This window comes from Pediculus humanus, genomic scaffold (genome assembly GCF_000006295.1).
Source record: "Pediculus humanus corporis 1103172107368 genomic scaffold, whole genome shotgun sequence".
NCBI classification, from domain to species: Eukaryota; Metazoa; Arthropoda; class Insecta; order Psocodea; family Pediculidae; genus Pediculus; species Pediculus humanus.
The window spans coordinates 296,124-316,383 of NW_002986996.1; the positions used below are offsets into that span (position 1 = coordinate 296,124).

Consider the following 20,260-nt stretch of genomic DNA (forward strand, 5'->3'; position numbering starts at 1 on the left):
CGGAGAGTAAACGTTCAAGTAACGTCTGCGACCTTTTGACCTTCGAGTTTAACGATTTTACCATTTTTTATTGTGTAAAAACTTTGCGGTTTGCATCCGTATTCCTTTTTCTTTTCGCACCATTTTTTCATGTCTTTGACGTCCCAAAGCGAGGGTCTCCCGGAGGAAACCTCTTTTCCCTGTGAATCAATAATCTTTTTCGAATTTTCCCCCGGAGAAAGGATTTCGGAAAATTTTTTCGTCCTTTTATCTCCGTCGTCGTTGTTAACACCTCGTTTCCTTTTTCTCTTCCTGTGTTTTTTCTTATTCTTACTGCTCTTTGAACCTTCTGCATTTTTTCCATCGTTCCTCGATTCCTCCCGATCATCTTCCAAATTTTCTTTTTTTTTCACGGCACCGATTTTCAAATGACCAAAATATTCTTGTTCGATTTTCGACAGATTATTCATCGGATGATTCGGAATTTGTTCTTCCAACGACTCCATTTTCTTTTTGCTTTTCGCATTTTCCATCGCAAACTTGTACAATTTTGATATTTGACTGTTGGGTTTCTCGCACAAACTGAGTTCAAGTTCGTGACGGGTCATAAATTCTTTTTCATCCCCACGCTTATCGATATCGGATAACATCCTCTTTTCGTTTTCTTCTTCCATTCGTTTTTTAACATCTTCGACGGATGTGAGTCCTCGATGGTAGTCCGGATTTAAATTATGTCCCGTTTGAAAATTTTGCGCCATATTTAATTGTTCTTTCAATGAAACATTCGTATTCAATTGTTTTTTAACCAAATCTTTGACCAAAACGTCTCCGGCAGATTCTAAATATTGGGGGGCCAATGATTCTTCTCTCACTGATTGTTTTTGGCTGTAGAAAGAACTTTTTCGATCTTGAACGTGAGCCATTTTCCCTGTTTTTTTTTTTTCCTCTTCAAAATTCTAGAACAAAATAATGATAACCAATAGTATGGGGAAAGTAAACTTTTTTTTTTTGACATTTTTCGCGCCAAATTTGATTTTTACATGTGAAAAAATAAAAAAAAAAAACAAAATTATTTATTTAAAATTATTTTTATTAAATAAAAAAAAACTTATTCTCCATTTTACAATTTACTAAAAACACGACACATTTTTTTCATATACGACTCGTTATGAATGAAACAAAGATAAAAAAAAATTTTTTTTATTTTTTCATGCCAATAGAATATGGATTTTGTATGATTTCTTTCATCGCAAATTGGTAAAGTTGTTTGTTAGCTTCTTTTAATTTACTTATTTCGTTTTTCAACGAAACAAATTCATCGTTGAAAGTCTTCAATTGATTGTCGGTTTGAGGTTCACTTTTTCTTTTATCACTCAATTCCAGTCTGTTGCTCAAAGGTTTTAGGTCTTGATGAACCCAAACGTTAGCTACAAGACTTTTATCACTTTGAGTGCTAGTTTTTTCAAATTTATTAATAACCAACTGGGGTTTAAATGAATCTGTGAATATATTACTCGAAGCAAAATGAAAAAATAAATTTGTTATTGGTCCTTTCATTTCGAATGATCTTATCAATTGTTTGCTCGGTATGTTCCACAAGAAAACTTTTTCATCCTCAGAACCAGATGCTAGGGTCACGCCATCTAATGACGATGATAAACAGGTAACTGTTTTCGTGTGTCCAATAAGAGTTTCTTCTAAATTTGTTTCATTTGAAGTATGACACTCTAATCCCCTCGGATATGGTTCAAGGTGGAAAACTTCTATTTTTCCATTGTAAGTCCCCACAAATAATTCAGTTTCTAATTCGTTTACAGTGACAGCTGTTAATACATATGAGAAAACGATTGAAAGTAATAATTCACCAGTTCCTAAACAATATATTTTACATGTTTGATCAGATGATACTGTAAAAAGTCTAGATTTTAAATTTCCAGACCCCACAAAAATATCTGTGATGGGTAAAGAATGATGAGAAAAAGTATAGACAGGAGATGCTTGAGACAAGTTTTGCTTAAATATATCACCAGATTGTTTGACGATAACATCTCCTAATTTCCACATACAAACTAACCCATCATCTCCTGCTGTTAAAAAATGAGATGAATCATCTGTGAAAACTATTTTGTTTACTTTTTGATAATGTTTGGAAAGGGTATTTAACAAAGCCCCACATGAAATTTGCCATATATATATTTTTTCATCGATTCCAGCAATGCAATAATAACCATCCAAAGAAACAGTAAGGCAAGATGGTTTCCCAGAAATAACCATTCTCAAATTGTGTGAACATTCTTGACTGTTCAGAGACCACACATTTAGGATGGGTTTATTAAGATCTGCAGAGATCAGATAATCATTTCCGATAACTGAAAGAGTTCTCTTGGCACCTCCACTTCCATTATATGTCATCAATGTAGTTCCAACATTAGGATTGAAGCAATTTGCTGTTTGCCTACCATTGCCATCGCTGACAAACAAAACTTCCATACAATCACTCATTTTGTAATAAAACCTGTAATAAATAAGTTTTCTTTTTTTTTTTTTTTTTTAAACTTCACATTTTATTTAACACAAAATAATTTTTTAACTCATTGTAAAATGAATATTGAAATAAAACACTTATGAAAGTTTATTATTATTGTTACACTTAAAAGTTAAATTTTTTTAAAAGTTATGTTATAATTTAAAAAATCAGCTTTTTTTTAATTTTAATGCTTACAATTACAGTTATTAAAAACGTGCTAATATAAATAAAAATTAATGCTTTAAAAAGATTTTACGGATGTTGTACGATTGGGATAGCAAATGTTGACTTTCAAAGATTTTAATTTCGAAAGAAGAAATTGTTGTAATTATTTATAAGATGACTTACCACTGAAAAAATGTTTTAAATTAAAAAAATGCGTTACAGTTTCTGGTACCCCATTTGATGGTTTTTACCACAAGACGAATCATACATAATATCAACATAAATACATATACATTTCTTGAGTCTAGTAAAGTGTTACTCTATGACATAAGTAAAAGGCTGTGATATAAAATAATTGGCAAGTTAACTGAATGTGTAAATGCTATATTATTTTATTTTTAATATCTTTGAAAGTTGGTATCCGAAAAAATAAAACTATAAAAACGAAACTACTGGTAGTTTAATCAAAGAAGAGATATTTGCTTTAGGTTTTTAAAAAATGGTGAGTGATTTAATTTAAAAAAACCGGTATTTTACATTTGGTTATTCAAAACCGTTTATTTCAAAATGGCGTTTACAATAGCTAAAATACAATACAACAATGTGAACGACAAGATTTTGAAAAAATAAATACAAATAAATGTTTAATTTTGTAATATTTATTACAAAAAGAGTTTAAGTTTGTAGTTTTATTAATAGTTTAGTTCATATTCGCCAAAAGTTTAAAGTTGTCTGCCATAAAAAATCTAAACGTTTGACTAACCAAAAAGAATTTTTTTTAAAAACAAAATAAGAATCAATCAAATTTTTTTTTCTAGTCACACACAATACTTTTAGTGCAACCTGGCGTCCGCCCTGAAACCAGGACGTATTCAGATTATGAGACTGTCAATGATTGTATGGAAGGAGTATGTAAAATTTACGAAGAGCATTTGAAACGACTAAACCCAAACACTCCCTCGATAACATATGATGTTAGTCAATTATTTGACTTTATCGATCAGTTGACAGATTTGTCTTGTCTAGTGTAAGTAAAATTAATAGTTAACAATTTCTTATGATTGTTTCTGTTTTTGACAAATCATGAAATTAATTCTCATTGTTTTTATCATTCATGTAAAAAATTTAAATTTCAGATATCAAAAAAGTACAAACACTTATGCGCCATACAATAAAGATTGGATAAAAGAAAAAATATATGTTTTATTAAGAAGGCAAGCAGAAATATTTAAAGGGACAAAAGATACAGTTTAAGGTAGAAACCTTATTTTCAATGTTCCAAATATGTAAAACTATGGTATTTGCAATATTATGAAAAATAGTATAAAGTACTACTTGACAGTAATGATTCTAAAACTTTTATTCAAAAAAAATGTAAATATGTTTACAATAAGTGTTTTAATTTAAAAAAAAAAAAAAACAAAAACAAACAATTTATATTGTGTCATAAATAATTTTATTTTAATTTAACAGAAGAAGAAAAAAGAGCAATTTTTTTTTTGTTTAATTTTTATACATTTATCAACATAATAATAATAATTTTTTTTTTTTGTTTTTTAAATTTTTAAGAAACAATTTAACAGATATTTATATATATATATATATATATATCGTATGTTTTTTTTTTTTTTTTATTAATTTTTTGCTTCGAAGCAAAAATGAAATAATATTATTATGATAATGTTAAGTTTTCATCACTTAACAAAAATGATTTCCTACTAGTCTTTTGGTCTAAGACATAAAATGAAATCAATTTATTCGACTGATGTAATTTCATCATGGGTATTTAAATTTTTCCAGGTGTCCCTCCCGGAATACCTACCCTTTTGTAGTAGAATAAATGATAAATCAACACCAAATATCTACAAATCTATTAAACTTCAATGGTTTTTCGATGGAGCGTTGTTTGAATTCGTTGAATTTTTGTAACGTTCTTGTTCGACGCGTATTGCTTTGGCCAGCCTCTCCATTCCTACTTCGATTTGCTCAGGTGTAGCTAAACTGAAACAGGCTCTTAAGTAAGACGAAGGTTTGTCCTTGTACACGCTGTACGCGTGACCCATGACCAACATGACACCGTGTTTAATACATTCGTTACCGACTAAATTAAAAGTATCTGGTAGTCCTTTAACTTTTATCCATAAAAACATACCCGCTGTCGGATTGTTCCATTCGGCTAAACCTAAAGCGTAGATTTTTTTAAGATAAATCGTTATGCGGTTAAAACTTTTAATTTTTTTTGTGCAACTATCCTACCTACCTGTTAAATGTTTTTCCGCTGCAGCAATCATCATTTCTTTTTTACGCTTGTAATATTTTCTAACGGATTCTAAGTGTTCGAAAAATCCATCGAATCCCCATTTTTCTAAAAAGCTGTCGATAATTACCTTAAAACAATAAATTTAAATGTTATTTATTTATTTTTCAATCGTGACGAATCTCATGAGGTGTTGAGGCTAACCTGAGATAAAGAACAAGCATGTAAAGCACCAGCTTGAACGTGAAGTTCTATTCTACTTATTAATTGTTTGGGACCCGTAACGAAACCCAAACGTATTCCAGGACTCATTATTTTGGAAAAGGAATCGAATCTGAGTACTCTTCCTTCCGTATCCAATGATAAAAAGCTCACCGGTCGTGTCTGGAACAATTGAATTAATTATTAAACTTTTAGCTCTCAAGACTAAAATATAATTTTTTTTTTTTCAAAAAATAGAATCTTACATCGTCAAAGTGTAAATAATAGTATGGATCATCTTCCAAAATAATAAGATTATATTTACAAGCTAATTTATATATTTCTTTTTTTCTTTCCGTGCTTAGTATAACTCCTGTAGGATTAGCTCCAGTTGGATTCACGTACAAAAGCTAAAACATACACGATATCGGTAAAAAAACAATAATAATAATATTTTTACATTAAAAAAAAAAAAAAATTTCATATTGCAGATACTCATACGACGACGTAAATCAATGAATATTAATAATAATAATAATAATAATAATAATAATAATGAAATATTACAGTACGGTTATCGAATATCATTGATATCGTTTTATAAAGCCAATGAACCATTCCTATCTTGAAAAAAAAAAGATAATTTTTCGCTAAAAATTTTTTATTCTAGAAAAATCATTGAAACGTCGTCGATCTTGACAATGACATCATCTAGTCAAAAAAAAAAAACTTTAATTTAAAAAAAATCACCTTCGGAATTCCTTTTTTCATAGTAAACGAATCACTTGAATTTTTTATTCTTTTTTCCAGTTCTTCTTTTAAAAGTTCCGGTATGATTCCATTACCGTCTTGTTCAACGGGTATGAGGTCCGAACAATATGGTTTCAACTGAAAGGAATAAATATTTATTTTAAAAAAACGTGGATGTAGATAAGTAATTTTTAAAGTTTTTTTTTTTTTCTATTATTATTATTTTATCTTACGATGCTGTCCGTTCCGGTATATAACGGATGTTGTACGATAAAGGGTTCTCCAGGTGATAATGACATTTCTATAGCTTTACAAAGTCCATCTTGACTTCCTGGAGTTATTAATACTTCCGAATTGTCCCAACACGGTGGACGATGATTTTTCAATTGAAGGGTACGAAGTTTTTCTAACAATGGAGGATATCTTTAAAAAAAAGTTAACGCACATTATTAAAATTTTTTTTTTTTTTTATGATCCATGAACTTATGATCGCGAGACTTTACACCTCGTTACATAATTTGGTTTTACGAAACGATATGTTTTTTTTGTTGTTGTTGTTGTTAACGTAATAATAATAATACTAAACAAACCCTTGAGTGGGAATATATTGTAGTGCATCGTATAATGATTTCTCTTTTAACGATATCGTCGAATCGTCACTCAATGTAATTTGAATTTCTTTAAATGGAAATGTCGTTACGTTAGGCAAACCTCCAGCTAGTGATACCATATCAGATGTTTTTTGAGAATATAATTTGTCTGGGGGAAAAAAATTAAGAATTTTATTAATTTTTATGGAAGTTATTATTATTATTATTATTATTATTATGATTAAATGTAAACTTACTTAACTCCCTGATGACGGACGGTTGTCTCAATTTCGAAAAATCATTTATGAAATGATCGTAATCAATGGATATCGGTTGTTCGATAACATTTTGTGCAGATTCTTCTGGTTTGTTTGGCGCCATTGTCGAATTATCTATCGAGAAAATTTTACTAATTCTTCTATTTAAATAAATAATTCTAGAAAAAAAAGAGAAATTTTATTTTATTTTAAAATCGCGACAACGAACGGGGTTAAAGACAAACGAACGAACAAACAAACAAACGTAAACAAAATTATTACGATTTATGACGATTTAATTTAAATAAAAAATTTTTCTTTCCCATTTTTCCGTTTTTAATTTAAAAAAAAAAAAAAAAAAAAAAAATTACACACAAAAATTTATTTCACTTAAAAATAATTTTTAACACTCGTTCCACGTCAGAAAAAACAATAATAATAATAATTTTTTTTTAAGAAGGAAGAACTAAATAAACGTAAACAATAAAATCCAAGGGCGTCACGTTTTTTTTTTTTTTTCACTTGTTTGTCTACGCGATCGGATTTTCGTGAATTTTTTTTTTTTTTTTAAACGTAAAACGAACAAACAAACAAACAAACAAACCGTTCAGATTTCTTTTAAAAAAAAATACAAACGTATCGTTACAATTTAATAGAGAGAAAGAGAGAGAAAGAAAAATCGCGTTAAAAACGTCGCGTTACTCTCAACAAACGATTCGTAACTTAAAAAAAAAAAAATATATAAAATCCATTCAGGTACACATTTAAAATTAATCGAAAAAGAAACCTTGAAGGCATAATTTAAAGACGAGTTAAAAGAATTTGCGGCGAACCTACAAAATTAAAAGTGCAAGTTTTTTTTTTTTTTATATCGTGACTTATTACGACAGTTGGTTAGTGATGGTAGTAGTAGTAGTAGTAGTGGTTGTTGTTGTTGTTGTTGTCGTGGTTGTTGTTGCGGTTGCGATAGTAGCCTCGAGAAATTTTTTTTTTTTATTACCAAAAAAAATCAAAAAAAAAAAAAAATTATAACGAATAATAAAAACCTTTTTTTTTTTTTTTGTTTTTCATTAAATTAAAATTTTGTAAATCAAGTAACAAACAAATCGTGTTTGGTTTACACATGCAAACAAACAAACTAAACGAAACAAATTCGCGTTGTCGTTGATTTTTTTTTTTTTTCTTTCTTATTTATTCACGTTTACAAATATTATTTTACCTTTTATTAAAGATCGTCTTTCGCCACGAATAAAAAAATTTGCGTAATTAATCGTTTGATTTATTATTATTATTATTATTATTATTACGACTACTCCGTTTGTTATTTATTACTTTTCACGTGCGTACGAAATGGAAAAATCAAGAAAAAAAAACGGTGACGATGACATGACGATGACGATTCGTATCGAAACAATTAGTGAAAGTTTATGTCATTTTTTTCTTGTGCCACGACAAAATTTTCAATATGTTTAACGCCGCAAAACGCCGCACGCGACGTTCATAAAAAAATTTTTTTTTTTTTTTATGAATTGCGGATTTTTACATTAACTGAAATTTTTATTTTGTTATCAGGGATTGACCTTGAAATTTGTTTTTTTTTCTTTCTCTAATCAGTTACGTCTTCGAATTACGTTGCAATCGATTCCTGCCGGAAAATTTTGTTTTTTCTTTTTCTCGATACGCGCGTGCGTAAAACACAAACCGAACGAACGCGTTAAAGAATTTTTTAAAGAGTTTTTATTTTTCCAATATGGCGAATAAAATATTGTCCCATTCTCTCCTTTTTTTTTTTTGTGTTTGTCTTCGTGAAATGCCGGAGGGCAAACAAACAAACAAACAAACAAACAAACAAACCTTTCAATTAGGTCGGTAATAAAATATAATCAATTAAAAAAAAAAAAAAAAAAACGCGAACTTGGTCGGATTTACGCACACCACGTTTCGACACATTTTCCAAACCTTCTGGCTACGTTTATGTTAAATGCTAATTTTTTTAAAATTCATTCTCCTTAACCTTATGCAAATTATCGAATTCGCAAATTATTTATTATCATTATTATTAGTATTATTATTATTATCACACTAATACGTAAGCACTCGATGACAGTCAAAAAAAAACAAAATTAATAAAACAAAACGCGGGAATTTCCAAAAAAATTTGAGAAACTTTCCTTTTTTTTTTTGTTTAAATTTTTTATTTTTGCGTGTTTGTGCGTGCGCGTATGCATGTGTAACGTTATTGAAAATTTTTTTTAATGTACAAAATGTTTAAATAATACAAGGTTAACAAATTCTTATTTAAAAAAAAAAAAAATGAAAGAATTAATCAGGGAGTGAAAGTTTTGTTTGTTGCCTTTTTTTTTTGCCATGGATAAAAAAATTGTTGTGATAAAAAATAACAACAACAACAACAACAACAAACGTAACGGGAATTTATTTAATGAAATTTAAAAAAAAAAAAGCAAAAAAAAAGTTAACGGTTGAAAAACGAAGGAAAACATGTATTTGCACTTTTCGTAATTTTATCCGGGAAAAAAAAAAAATTTATGAACGATTGCGAAATTTGCGTGCGTGCGTGCGTGTGCATGTGCGTCAGAAGTGTCAAAACGTAATTTTCATTAATTTAAATAATAATAATAATATGAAAGGTTTTTGTTAGAACAACAGCATACTCGGGGTTGACTTTGGAAAGGGATACGCGTGTCCAACAAACAACAAACGAGAACAACCGATCGTATACCGACAAAATAATCAATACGTTTAAACAAAATACAAACAAATACAAACTACAAATAAAAAACAAACGGAATCGAATGAATTTTTATCAAGTGACCTTTTCGAATTGCAAAAAAATAAAAATTATGCAAAAGAGATTGTTTATTAATTGAAATGATGTACGTGTCATTAGAAAAACGGAATTTTTTTTAAAAGCGATGAACGTGTCGTTCGCTCCACGAGTTTGAACTTCATTTTTTTATTTGATTTATTAATTTTTTTTTTTTTTCCTCAAAATCGCGTGATTTTCGATTACGCGAACGTTTTTTTTTTTTTTTTTAATTTATTTATTTTTTGCTTACGTTTAATTTTTTTTTTTTTTTTAAAACCTTCGACGATGGCGATAATAATAATAATTGACCCTCGTCGACGTAGGACAAGCTTCTTATTACGAACAAACGAACAAACAAAAAAAAAAATTGGTATATGTTTTTATATTAATATTTTTAAAAAATAATAATGGCGCGCGCGCAAAAAAAAAATGATTAGTTACTCGATAACGGTCAAAAAATTATTAAAATTTTTTTTTCCCCCCTAATTTTTTTTTTTTTTTTTATTGATCGATTATCGATCGATCGATTGTTTTTTTGACGTACGAATTAGCATAATCATTCAAGGGTAAAATAATTATTATTACGACCTTGATGTAAACCATCTAACGTAAAAAAAAAAAAATTTTTGTTTGTTTAACGATTTTTTTTTTTCGGTTCTAATACTTACCGTATGTTTAAATTTTAAATTTAAAAAAAAAATAACCGTTTTAAAAAATCGATATTAATAAGTATAAATCAATAAATCGATAAATCGATAGATCGATCGATCGATCGTTTTTCTACGTCACTCGCGATTTTAAATTCAATCATAAATTTTAAAAAAAATTTTTTAATTAAGGAAGGAAAAAGAATCGTTTGTTTGTTTGTTTGTTTGTTTGTTTGTTCTTTGCCAAAATGTCGATTTCCTTTTTAAATAATTAATAATAATAATAATGATGATGATGATGATTTTTATTACTAAAGTTTCGCGATATATAAATATTACATGTTTTTATCAATGTTATCACACTCGTGGTTACATAAATATGTAGTCGGACGTGAATAAATAACCGATTAAAAAAATAAATTTTTACGAGTAGTAATAATAATAATAATAATAATAATAATATGTTTATGTGTGCGTGTGTGCGTGTTCGTTTGTTTTAGGTACACACTCTTAAAAAACAACTCACCTCACCGGGCAAACTCTCCTCCACCTGGTTAAAACTAAACTGACCTGTTACTCTATACAAAGCAAGCGACAAGACTGAGTTAATGACGCAATTTCAAACTACTTTTTTTTTTTTTTTTGTTTATTTCGAACAACAAACTAAGACTAACAAACATTCCACGCGAGTAAGAATTTTTTTTTTTTTTTTTACTGGTGTGTGCGTTTGTACGCGAGTGTTTGTTTGTTTTTCTTCCGTAAATATTAATTTTTTTTTTTTTTCTAATAAATTCCTCCTACCTTCCTCACGCACTCACGCACTCGAACACACACAAACAATTAATTACTTATTAATTATATTAAAATTGTAATTGCGAGTTTGTTGTTGTTGTTGTTCCCCCCTCCCCCTCTTCTTGTCCTTTCGAGGGGCGTTTATAATTTACGTTTACGTGTTTATTTTTATTCTTATTAATTATTTACTTTTATAAATGATTGAAATGATTTTTTATCGGAAACAAGTTTTTATTATTATTATTATTATTATTATTATTATTATTATTATTATTATTATTATTATTATTATTATTATTAATATTATTATTATTATTATCGTTAAATTGTATTTAATGAATTTTGTTTGATTCGAGCGAAAGAAACAGCTTAAAAACTTATTAAATTTTTGTTGTTGTTTGTTATTCTTTGTCGTTGTTTGTTTGAATAAAAAATTCGATTTAATGTGTCAAAAATTATTATTATTATTAACGATTGGTTTAATGACCCTTTGATGAGAAAAAGAAAAAAAATGATTGTTGTTGTTGTTGTTGTTCCATTTACCGATTTGCAAAATTTTGTTGATATTATTATTATTATATAATTTTCTTTTTTTTTTAATTTTACTTCCTGCTGTTTTTGCTGTCGTCGTATTTCGAAAAGAAAAACAAACACAATTGTTACACACGTAATGAATGTTTTTAATTATGAAAAATGACGACAGCGACAAACAACAAACGCGACATTTTTACCATGAATAATTTTTTAATATCAAATCATTCGGGAAAATTTATTATTATTATTATTTATTAACTTTAAAATGGTGTCAAACGTAACGATGTTAATAAACGAATAAATTATAATGATAATAATAATAATTATTATTATTATTATTTAAATAGAAAAAAAAACAATAATAATAATAATAAAATTTGTTTGTATCACAACGTGACGAATTGGCACAAACGCGTTACAAATTATTTTTCAACAGCCTTGAAATCGTGGCAATCTCATTTAAATAGTCACGAGTTTTTTATTATTATTATTATTATTGTCATTTTTCGTCTGTCGTAACAAGTCATCAACAACGCATTTCTTTCGAAAATTGTAATAAATTTAAAACGCGCACAAACAAACACTCGTAAAAGAAATGAAAACGAAACGAAAGGAAAGATTAAGACGAAAATTTTTACGATACGTGCGACAGGACGGGATAGAAAAAAAAAACGTGACGACCACCACCACAGCTACCACATCCATCTTTCCCCCTCCCACCCCTCCCCCCAAAAAAACCGGAAAGGGTTAATTAATAATTTGATCCTTTCATCAAACACGAATAAATATAAATGTGTGTATTACCTTTTCATCATTTCCACATTCATGGTTGTATACAAAAAACAAACGACGATTAAATAAAAAAAACGAAATAATAATAATAATTATTAAATTAAAAATTAACGAACCGGAAAACGCGACATTTATTACACTATTATTATTATTATTAATATTAGTTTTTTTCACGATTCAAAAAGGGAAAACATCTCACTTGTCGGAAAATAAAATAAAACAATTAAAACAACGATTTCCGGTTAAAATCCATTATTTACAATATTGTCTAACCTAAATACGTTCGATTCGTTTTATTTATTATTATTATTATTATTCTCGTTAAGAAAACGGAAACGGTACTACGACAACGACAACGTCGACGACGACAGCAAACGATATGATAAAAATTGCGAGTAAAAAAAAAAAAAAAAATTTATTTATATATATATATATATATATATATATTTAATTTGCGAGAGCGTTACTTATTATCACGAATAAAACTCATGATAATCATGGCTTCCTTTTATTGTGATAACAAATTTTTTTTTTAATAAATTAATAATAATAATAATAAAAAAAAATCGTTTTGCGATCGATCCGTGATGATCGTTACGATAATAATAATAATAATAATGATAATAATGAAAACGTAATATTATGTAAAAGAGAGAGAGAGAGAGAAACGTGGCCTTAAAATCGATTATTTTCATTTTTTTCATTTTTGCTTAAACGCGAAATCTCAATAACTTTATTATTATTATCATTATCATTATCATTTTCATTATCATTATTATTATCATCATCATTATTATTATTATTATTATTATTATTAATCGCGAACATAAAATTTTTTTTTGGCAACGTGACGAACCAAAACAAACGCACGCGGGAATTTCTTCCGGTCGTTCGGAAAGGAAATAAATAAATAAATAAAAATAAATAAATACATAATAAACGTTTAATAAATTAAAACATACATAAAATATTTCAACTTACGCACACGCGCACACGCACACGCACGCAAGCACACTCACGCACTACATTTTGTTACGTTTTGATAGTTGAGTACGAAGGCGTTAAATTTCTATTGTTATACATAATATTTTATTAATAATTAACGACGATTTATTAATTTTAATTATTATTATTATTATTTCAATTATTTATTAATTAGTATTTTAATTGAGAGTTTGAAAAATAAATTTTTTATGTACATAATAAACCGAACAACAACACTTACATATTATTTAGTTATTTTTTTATTTTTTTACACTTAAATTAATAATTTTTATTTATTATTATTAGTAAGTCAACATCAAAAAAAAATAAATAAATAAATAAATTTCAGTTCGATCATCAGTAGTAATAATAATAATAATAAACAATGAAATAATAATAATAATATTTAAATACAAAAACATTGCGGGAAAAAGAGAGAAACAGGAATTATTCATTTAGAAAATGACGTCATCACAAACTAATTAATTTTTTTAATACCTGGAGAGTAAATTTACACGTACAAATTTTACTATAAACAATTACGTTCATTATTATTATTATTATTATTATTATTATTATTATTATTATTATTATTATTATTATTATTACCGTAAAGTAAAAAGAAATAAAAACAATAGGAAAAACTTTCGACAGCAATTTACATTTAAAAAAAAAAACTAAAACATGGACGAAGGACACTTACAAACACCCTAAAATTTATTATTATTATTATTAATATTATTATTATTATTAATATTATTATTATTATTTTATTTATGTAGCGTGTGGTTGCAGTTATGTAATTATTTATTAAAAAAGAGAGAGAGAGTGTGATACTACAAGAGAGTAGCCGTATATAAAAATGTCGTCAGAATTTTTTTTTTTTTTTTTTTTCATTAAATTGCGTCACTAAAAAACTTTTTACGCGCCGAAATTATTATTATTATTATCATTTTTAAAACGTATTTTCTATCTACACGCTAAACTTATGCTCGAGGACGTTCTGCGCCATTGAAAAAAGTTATTTTAAAAAAAAAAAAAAAACCCTGTACAAACGTAATCGATTCCTATCGTTTGATAGGAAACGATCGGTTATTTATTATTATTATCATTATCTTTTACTATTATTATTATTATTAAAACGGTTTTGTTTACCTTAAGGGATGAGACATTTTTTTTCCCCGGTGAAAAATTATAAGGGGGAAGATGGGGAGGGGAAACTATTTTGGTCCGCGAAGAAAACCAAAAAAACATATTAAGCTCGAAAGATAAACAGGTTCGTTAATGAAAAAAAAAAAAAAAACGGTGATGATAATAATAATAATAATAATAATAATAACATTTCAGTTGTAAGTTGTTATAGAATTTTCGTAATATTTTTATATGATAATAATCTGTTATCAGTGGGTGGCGGCGTTAACGATCGTTTATCATAATCGTCGAGATCGATGTCGTCGTCGTCGTCGTCGTAATCAATTACCCGACGAAAAAATTGGAAAATTGTTTTATGAAGGGGAGGTAGGGGGGAGTTTTCGTTTGTTGGAAAAACGTTTTATTATTACCTCGTGATAATAACAAACAAACAAACAGAGAAAATTTTTTTTTTTTTATTTTTCGTTTGGTAAAATGTTAAAGTTCAATGCTGTTCACAGATAAGTGTTACCGTAATAATAAATGGTAGAAAGAAAATTGAGGAAAATTTGGGGTAATTTTTCAATTGAAAAAAATTTAATTTGATTGTGGTTGTTGTCGTCGTCGTCGTCGTCAGAGATGATGATGATGATGATGAGCGTGAACTTAATTAATAATTGCAACAGAATACCTGACGATTACACATTCAATTGATTTAAATTTTCTTTTTCTTTTTGTCGTCGTACGAACGACGACAGCTACATCTATATCATAAAATTTTATAATTGTCTGTCGGGTAACTAGACTACTATATTTACGGTTTCGTCGTGAAAATATTGACGATGGGATTCGACGGATTTTCCGATTTTTTCCGATTCGATAGATTTTCACACGAATCCGACACGTTCGTTTCCGATACTTTTATAGAGGAGGTTTCAAAAGTATTTCGGAATTTTTTTTTTCCCTTTTGCCATCATCATCATCATCATCATCATCATTATCATCATCGCGTTCCGTTCGATTATTATCAGTCTTTTCATTTATTTGATGAGTACCGATTTTAATTTCTTCAATAAAATTTTTCTGCTTTTGAAACCATCGACTTCTTTTTTCTTTTGCTGACGGAAGGCTGAATTGCTTTTGAGTTTTTTGTTGCTGTTGTTGTTGTTGTTTAAAAGGCAAATCATTTTTTAGACCCTGTGTTAAAAGAAGAGAAGTCGCTATGCTATCAGACTTCTGAAAATTTGGAGAGGCAAAATTAATACCGGAACCGAAACCGGAACTGCTACCATCACCACCGCTACGTATTGTATTTTCCGGAAGTGGAAGAATGACGACTTTGGTCGCGTCTTTCTCATCACCATCTCTTCTCGATTCCGTTTTATTACTATTATTACTATTATTATTATTATTACATTGAAATTTGTTTTCTAATTTTTCTATAGATTTTTCTTTCGGCGAATTTAAAAAATTTTCTTTTTTTTCAACGGAGGAATTTGTGTTAAATTTTTTTTTTTTCGACGGAGATGACATTTGTCTTTTAGGAACGTAACCACTCCTTCCCTTTTCCGTCCAGGGTGGTAAAATTTTAGGTACCTTATTATTATTTTTAGGCTCAGAATAAGTTTTCATTAGTTTTTTACGACGATTTTTATTATCTCTCTCGTTTAAACTCGTGTATCTTTTCAAATTTATTTTTTGTTTTGTTCCTGCTGTTGCTGTCGCTGCTGCTGTCGTCGGTTGTTGACACGCGAGAGAAGATTCATCATCGTTTGCTGTGGTTTCGTTGTTGATACTCTCCGTTTTAGTTTTCAAATCGACGGTTATGGAAGCATCGTACGAATCGAAACTGGCAAATTTTAAATTTTTATTCTCGGTTTCATCAATTTTCTGTTGTTTTGATTCGCAAAATGAATAATCGTCATCAAAACCATCGTCGTCGTCGTCGTATTCGAATTCTGTGTCCGTCGATAAATCTTCTAAGTCTAAAAAAACAGAATCGCTACCGACGGAATCATCGACGGTTACTCCTCCCTGATTATCCAGCGGAAAATTTGAAAACGAAGACGCGTTTAAACTTTGACTCGCGATCGATGTCGATTGACTGTAACCTCCCAAGCTACTAATTGATGCCAAAGGAGCGAGTCCTAAACAAACAAACAAACAATCAAACGTTATACGGAATTTGACACATACGACTTAAAAAAAAAAGAAAAAATTACCGGAAGGAGTTAAAAATTTAAATAATAATTAAACGTTATATTTAAATATGACCCCCAAAATAATTTTCCGGTAAAAAAAAAAAAAATTGAAACGTTTCGTGTTACAGACTGTAACAGAAAAACAAGTTTTTATGTTAATCATAAAAAATTTCGGCGCAAAATTGTTTTCGTTTTATTTAAAAAACTAAATTTCGAGCGCCAAATAATAATTTTTTTTTGGGAAAAATTTACACTCGTTATTGACTTTGACATTTAATAAATATCGCGATAATGTTTTCCGCCCGCAAACAAACAAACAAACAAACATAACAACACTAAACATATTGTGTTTTGTTTTTGTTTGCGATTCGTGTTATCGTGCGTGATAAGTTTAGGCGTAATTGATAATTACAGAAACAGATACAAACTTATCGGATAAAAGATATTTTCGATTTAAAGCAGAAGAAAAATTTTGTTTTCTTTCGAATGGGGGAAAAATAATAATAATAATAATTACCAATGTCAAAACTGGCAACGGATAAAGTGTGTATGTGTTCGTTATTTCCAGGCACTTTTAAACCGCTCATTGTCGAATCGTCGTTTAAATTTTTTTCACTTCCAGTTGGTGACATTTCCGGCGTCGGTTGAATCACCTAAAAAAAAAAAAAAAAATTTTTTTTTTATCATCACGGTGTGAAAAATGATGGGAGTGGGAGTAGTACCTGAATATCGATGGGATAATAAAATTCCGAAGGTTCTTTTTTTTTTTTCTCTACAATTTTTTCCCTGCTGTGCCTGAGCAAATATGGAGGAGAATATGGGAGACCGATTTCGAAAGCGGAACATCTTCTCTCCAAATAAGCCGAATCCGCGCTCGAACACGTGACGGAACTAACTCTTCTACTCGAAAATATGTTTAAATAATTTTTACAATCCGTTAAATTAGGTAAACGATTGTAAAATTCATCGCCTTCGTCGAGTGACGCGGCAGCCATGTCGTCGTCATCGCCAACACCCCCGTTGATTTTACCGATTCTCGTACGTTGAACGTTCGGCGAATTGAATTGCAATACGGAACCTGTTAATGACACGTTATTATTATTATTATTTGATGACATCATTTTCGATTCAAAAGGTTTTATGTAATTGAATTTTTCACCAGGTAAACTTTTTCCTCTCTGTTGCCAAACGGAAACTCTCAGAGGTGGTGCCAAATGACTATAACCGCCACCGACGCTTGAAAATCTTGGCGAAAGTAATATTTGATTGGCATTTTCAAATGATTGCCTTCTTTTTTCCAATGACGTGTAAAATGACGTCGCTTCCAAAGCTGCTTGCAATGCTCTATCTTCTTCTTCTGCTGCTGCCGTCACGGCAGCATTTAATTGTTCTTCGCTCAAAGTTTTACTCGGTTTGCAATAATTTTTATAAAGAACCAAAAGAATCATCATGCTGAAAAATCCTTTAAAAAAAAAAAATTTGTGGAAAACTTTTTATTATTATTCTTTAATTAACTTTCTTTTTATTTTTTTTTCCTTTGACTCTTTTCCATTTAAAAGGAAAAAGTTTTAAGTCTTAATTCAATTAAAGTCATTCATTCAAATCAAAAAAAAAAAAAAAAGAAATTACGAAGTAAAAAAGTGTTTGCTATAAGAAGAAGTAGAAAAAAAGGTGAAAAGGTTAAAAAAAACCTTTTCAATTTAAATTTTTTTTTTTTTTTAACAAAGAATCGGAAATAATATCTCAACAGGTGAAAAAAAAAACAACAGCAGACGAAAATAAAATAAAAGAAAAAAAGAAAAAAGAAAATTTTTTTTCTTTTCTTTTTTCTTCTTTTATTTTTTTTACTTTTTTTTAACTTTAATAGAAAATCAATAAAAGAAAAAAGAAAAAGAAATTTTGAGTTCGAGAAGAATTATTTATCTAATTCTAATTCCACGTCTTTTTTTTTTTACACGACAAGAAACGACAGCAAAATCGCGACAGGACGTTATCATTTCAATAATTTTATTATTTAATTTATTAAAAAAAAAAATTTTTAAGTTTTACGTAATTACGGACTTATTAAAAATAAACACGTGTTATAATGCCACGTTTTTTTATCAGTTTCTTATCAGTGATAACAATAATAATAATAATAATAATAATAATAATAATAATAATAATAATAATAATAATAATAATAATAATAATAATAAATTAATTTTTTTTTTTTCATAAATATTAGTTACATCGCTGCTGTTGTTTTTTTTTTCGGAAGTTTTCCGCTTGTTGTCTTTTTCTCTCTATCTCACTCTCTCTCACTCTCACTCTCTCTCTCTCTCTCTCTTTTCTCTTATTGTCTCCTTCCACGTTTTTTTTTCCTTCCCAAGTAATAAAATATAGTAAATCGGATAAAGTTTTTGTAAAACTTGGAAAAAAAGAAAAAAAAATTCTTAAGGGAATGAAAAAATCCAATGAGAGAAAAAAAAAAAAAACTTTTTTCTTTCTTTTCCTCTTCCTCTTCTTCTTCTTTTATTATCATTATCATTATTATTATTATTAAAGAATTCTTGTAGTAAAATTACTCGAATGAAAAAGAGTAATAAATATATATATATATTTTTTTTTTAAATTTTTCTCTCTCTCTTTTTTTTTTCTAGCGCGAATTGATTGATTAGATTAAATTATTTGTTGTTGTTGTTTTTTTTCATATTTTATTTTATTTTTTATTACTCGATAAATAAAATAAAATAAATAAATAAATAATAAAAAAAAACGAATAGATGATGGTAATAATGATAATAATAATAATAACAACAACAACGATAATAATAATTATTACCATAATAAAAATCAATTAGAATGAATGATTATGTCGGGATATCGTGATAATTATTATGTTTAAGATCGGGGATAAATAACGTCGTAATCGGCCTTCCCGGATTTATTATTGCGTATTATTATTATTATTATTATCGATAAGAAAAAATTGAAAACAATCAATGACAAACGAATCGTGTGTATAAAATTTTTGGTTGTTTGTTGTTTTCAGTTTGCGTTATTTTTATTAAAGGCCGAAAGGAATTTTATTATCGTTGATAATGCGATGATAACAATTTGAATTTTTTGGCTCTCGCGGGTACGTGGGGGAGGGGAGGAGGAGGAAGTAGGAAAAAGGGGAGACGAATGAAAATTTACCTCCCAATGTGGCAGCGATACGAATTCCTGTCATGACGTCATAAGTTTTATAAAATTCAATTTTAATTCTTTCCCGTATTTCATCTTTGGGCGATGTCACCGTCGCACCGTGGTTTTCTTCTCCAATGAAAATCAATGTTGAATTTTTATGGTCCCTCGTTTCCATTTTTCCATTTGTTAACTGTGAAAATTTAAAAAAATATATCATTTATTATTATTATTATTAATATTTTTTGTTTTTCCATCCCCCCACTTGAAAAAATATTCGTTTTTTTGCGGTGTTATTTATTAATCTACATCAATCAATTCATTATCGGGTGTACGTATTGAGAGCGAGTTAAACGTCAAAAATAAAATCGATTCAAAGTGCGTGTGCGTATTTTACGCAGAATTTAAATGCGTTTGAAAAAAAAATGGCTTCCATTAAAATTATGTTGCACGTATTT

General features: G+C 28.3%; 4 protein-coding genes across 4 annotated transcripts; 1 reads left to right on the plus strand and 3 right to left on the minus strand.

Moving 5' to 3' along the window:
* Positions 1–1,179: 1,179 nt before the first annotated feature.
* On the minus strand, positions 1,180–2,481 carry Phum_PHUM007540 (WD-repeat protein, putative; the record flags this gene model as incomplete). Its single annotated transcript, XM_002422656.1, has 2 exons — positions 1,180–1,976; positions 2,007–2,481. 2 exons carry the CDS (start codon positions 2,479–2,481, stop codon positions 1,180–1,182), a joined length of 1,272 nt encoding a protein of 423 aa, XP_002422701.1.
* A 757-nt stretch (positions 2,482–3,238) lies between these two features.
* On the plus strand, positions 3,239–3,925 carry Phum_PHUM007550 (enhancer of rudimentary protein, putative; the record flags this gene model as incomplete). The annotated part of the gene is made up of 3 exons (XM_002422657.1): positions 3,239–3,274; positions 3,490–3,698; positions 3,808–3,925. The coding sequence occupies 3 exons, from the start codon at positions 3,239–3,241 to the stop codon at positions 3,923–3,925; spliced, it is 363 nt and encodes a 120-aa protein (XP_002422702.1).
* Positions 3,926–4,551: 626 nt separating this feature from the next.
* Positions 4,552–6,850, minus strand: Phum_PHUM007560 (kynurenine/alpha-aminoadipate aminotransferase, putative; the record flags this gene model as incomplete). Its single annotated transcript, XM_002422658.1, has 8 exons — positions 4,552–4,853; positions 4,932–5,058; positions 5,133–5,312; positions 5,396–5,539; positions 5,880–6,017; positions 6,113–6,302; positions 6,470–6,638; positions 6,727–6,850. 8 exons carry the CDS (start codon positions 6,848–6,850, stop codon positions 4,552–4,554), a joined length of 1,374 nt encoding a protein of 457 aa, XP_002422703.1.
* An 8,504-nt stretch (positions 6,851–15,354) lies between these two features.
* On the minus strand, positions 15,355–19,980 carry Phum_PHUM007570 (uncharacterized protein; the record flags this gene model as incomplete). Its single annotated transcript, XM_002422659.1, has 4 exons — positions 15,355–16,580; positions 17,164–17,249; positions 17,325–18,096; positions 19,815–19,980. The coding sequence occupies 4 exons, from the start codon at positions 19,978–19,980 to the stop codon at positions 15,355–15,357; spliced, it is 2,250 nt and encodes a 749-aa protein (XP_002422704.1).
* Between the last annotated feature and the right edge of the window lie 280 nt (positions 19,981–20,260).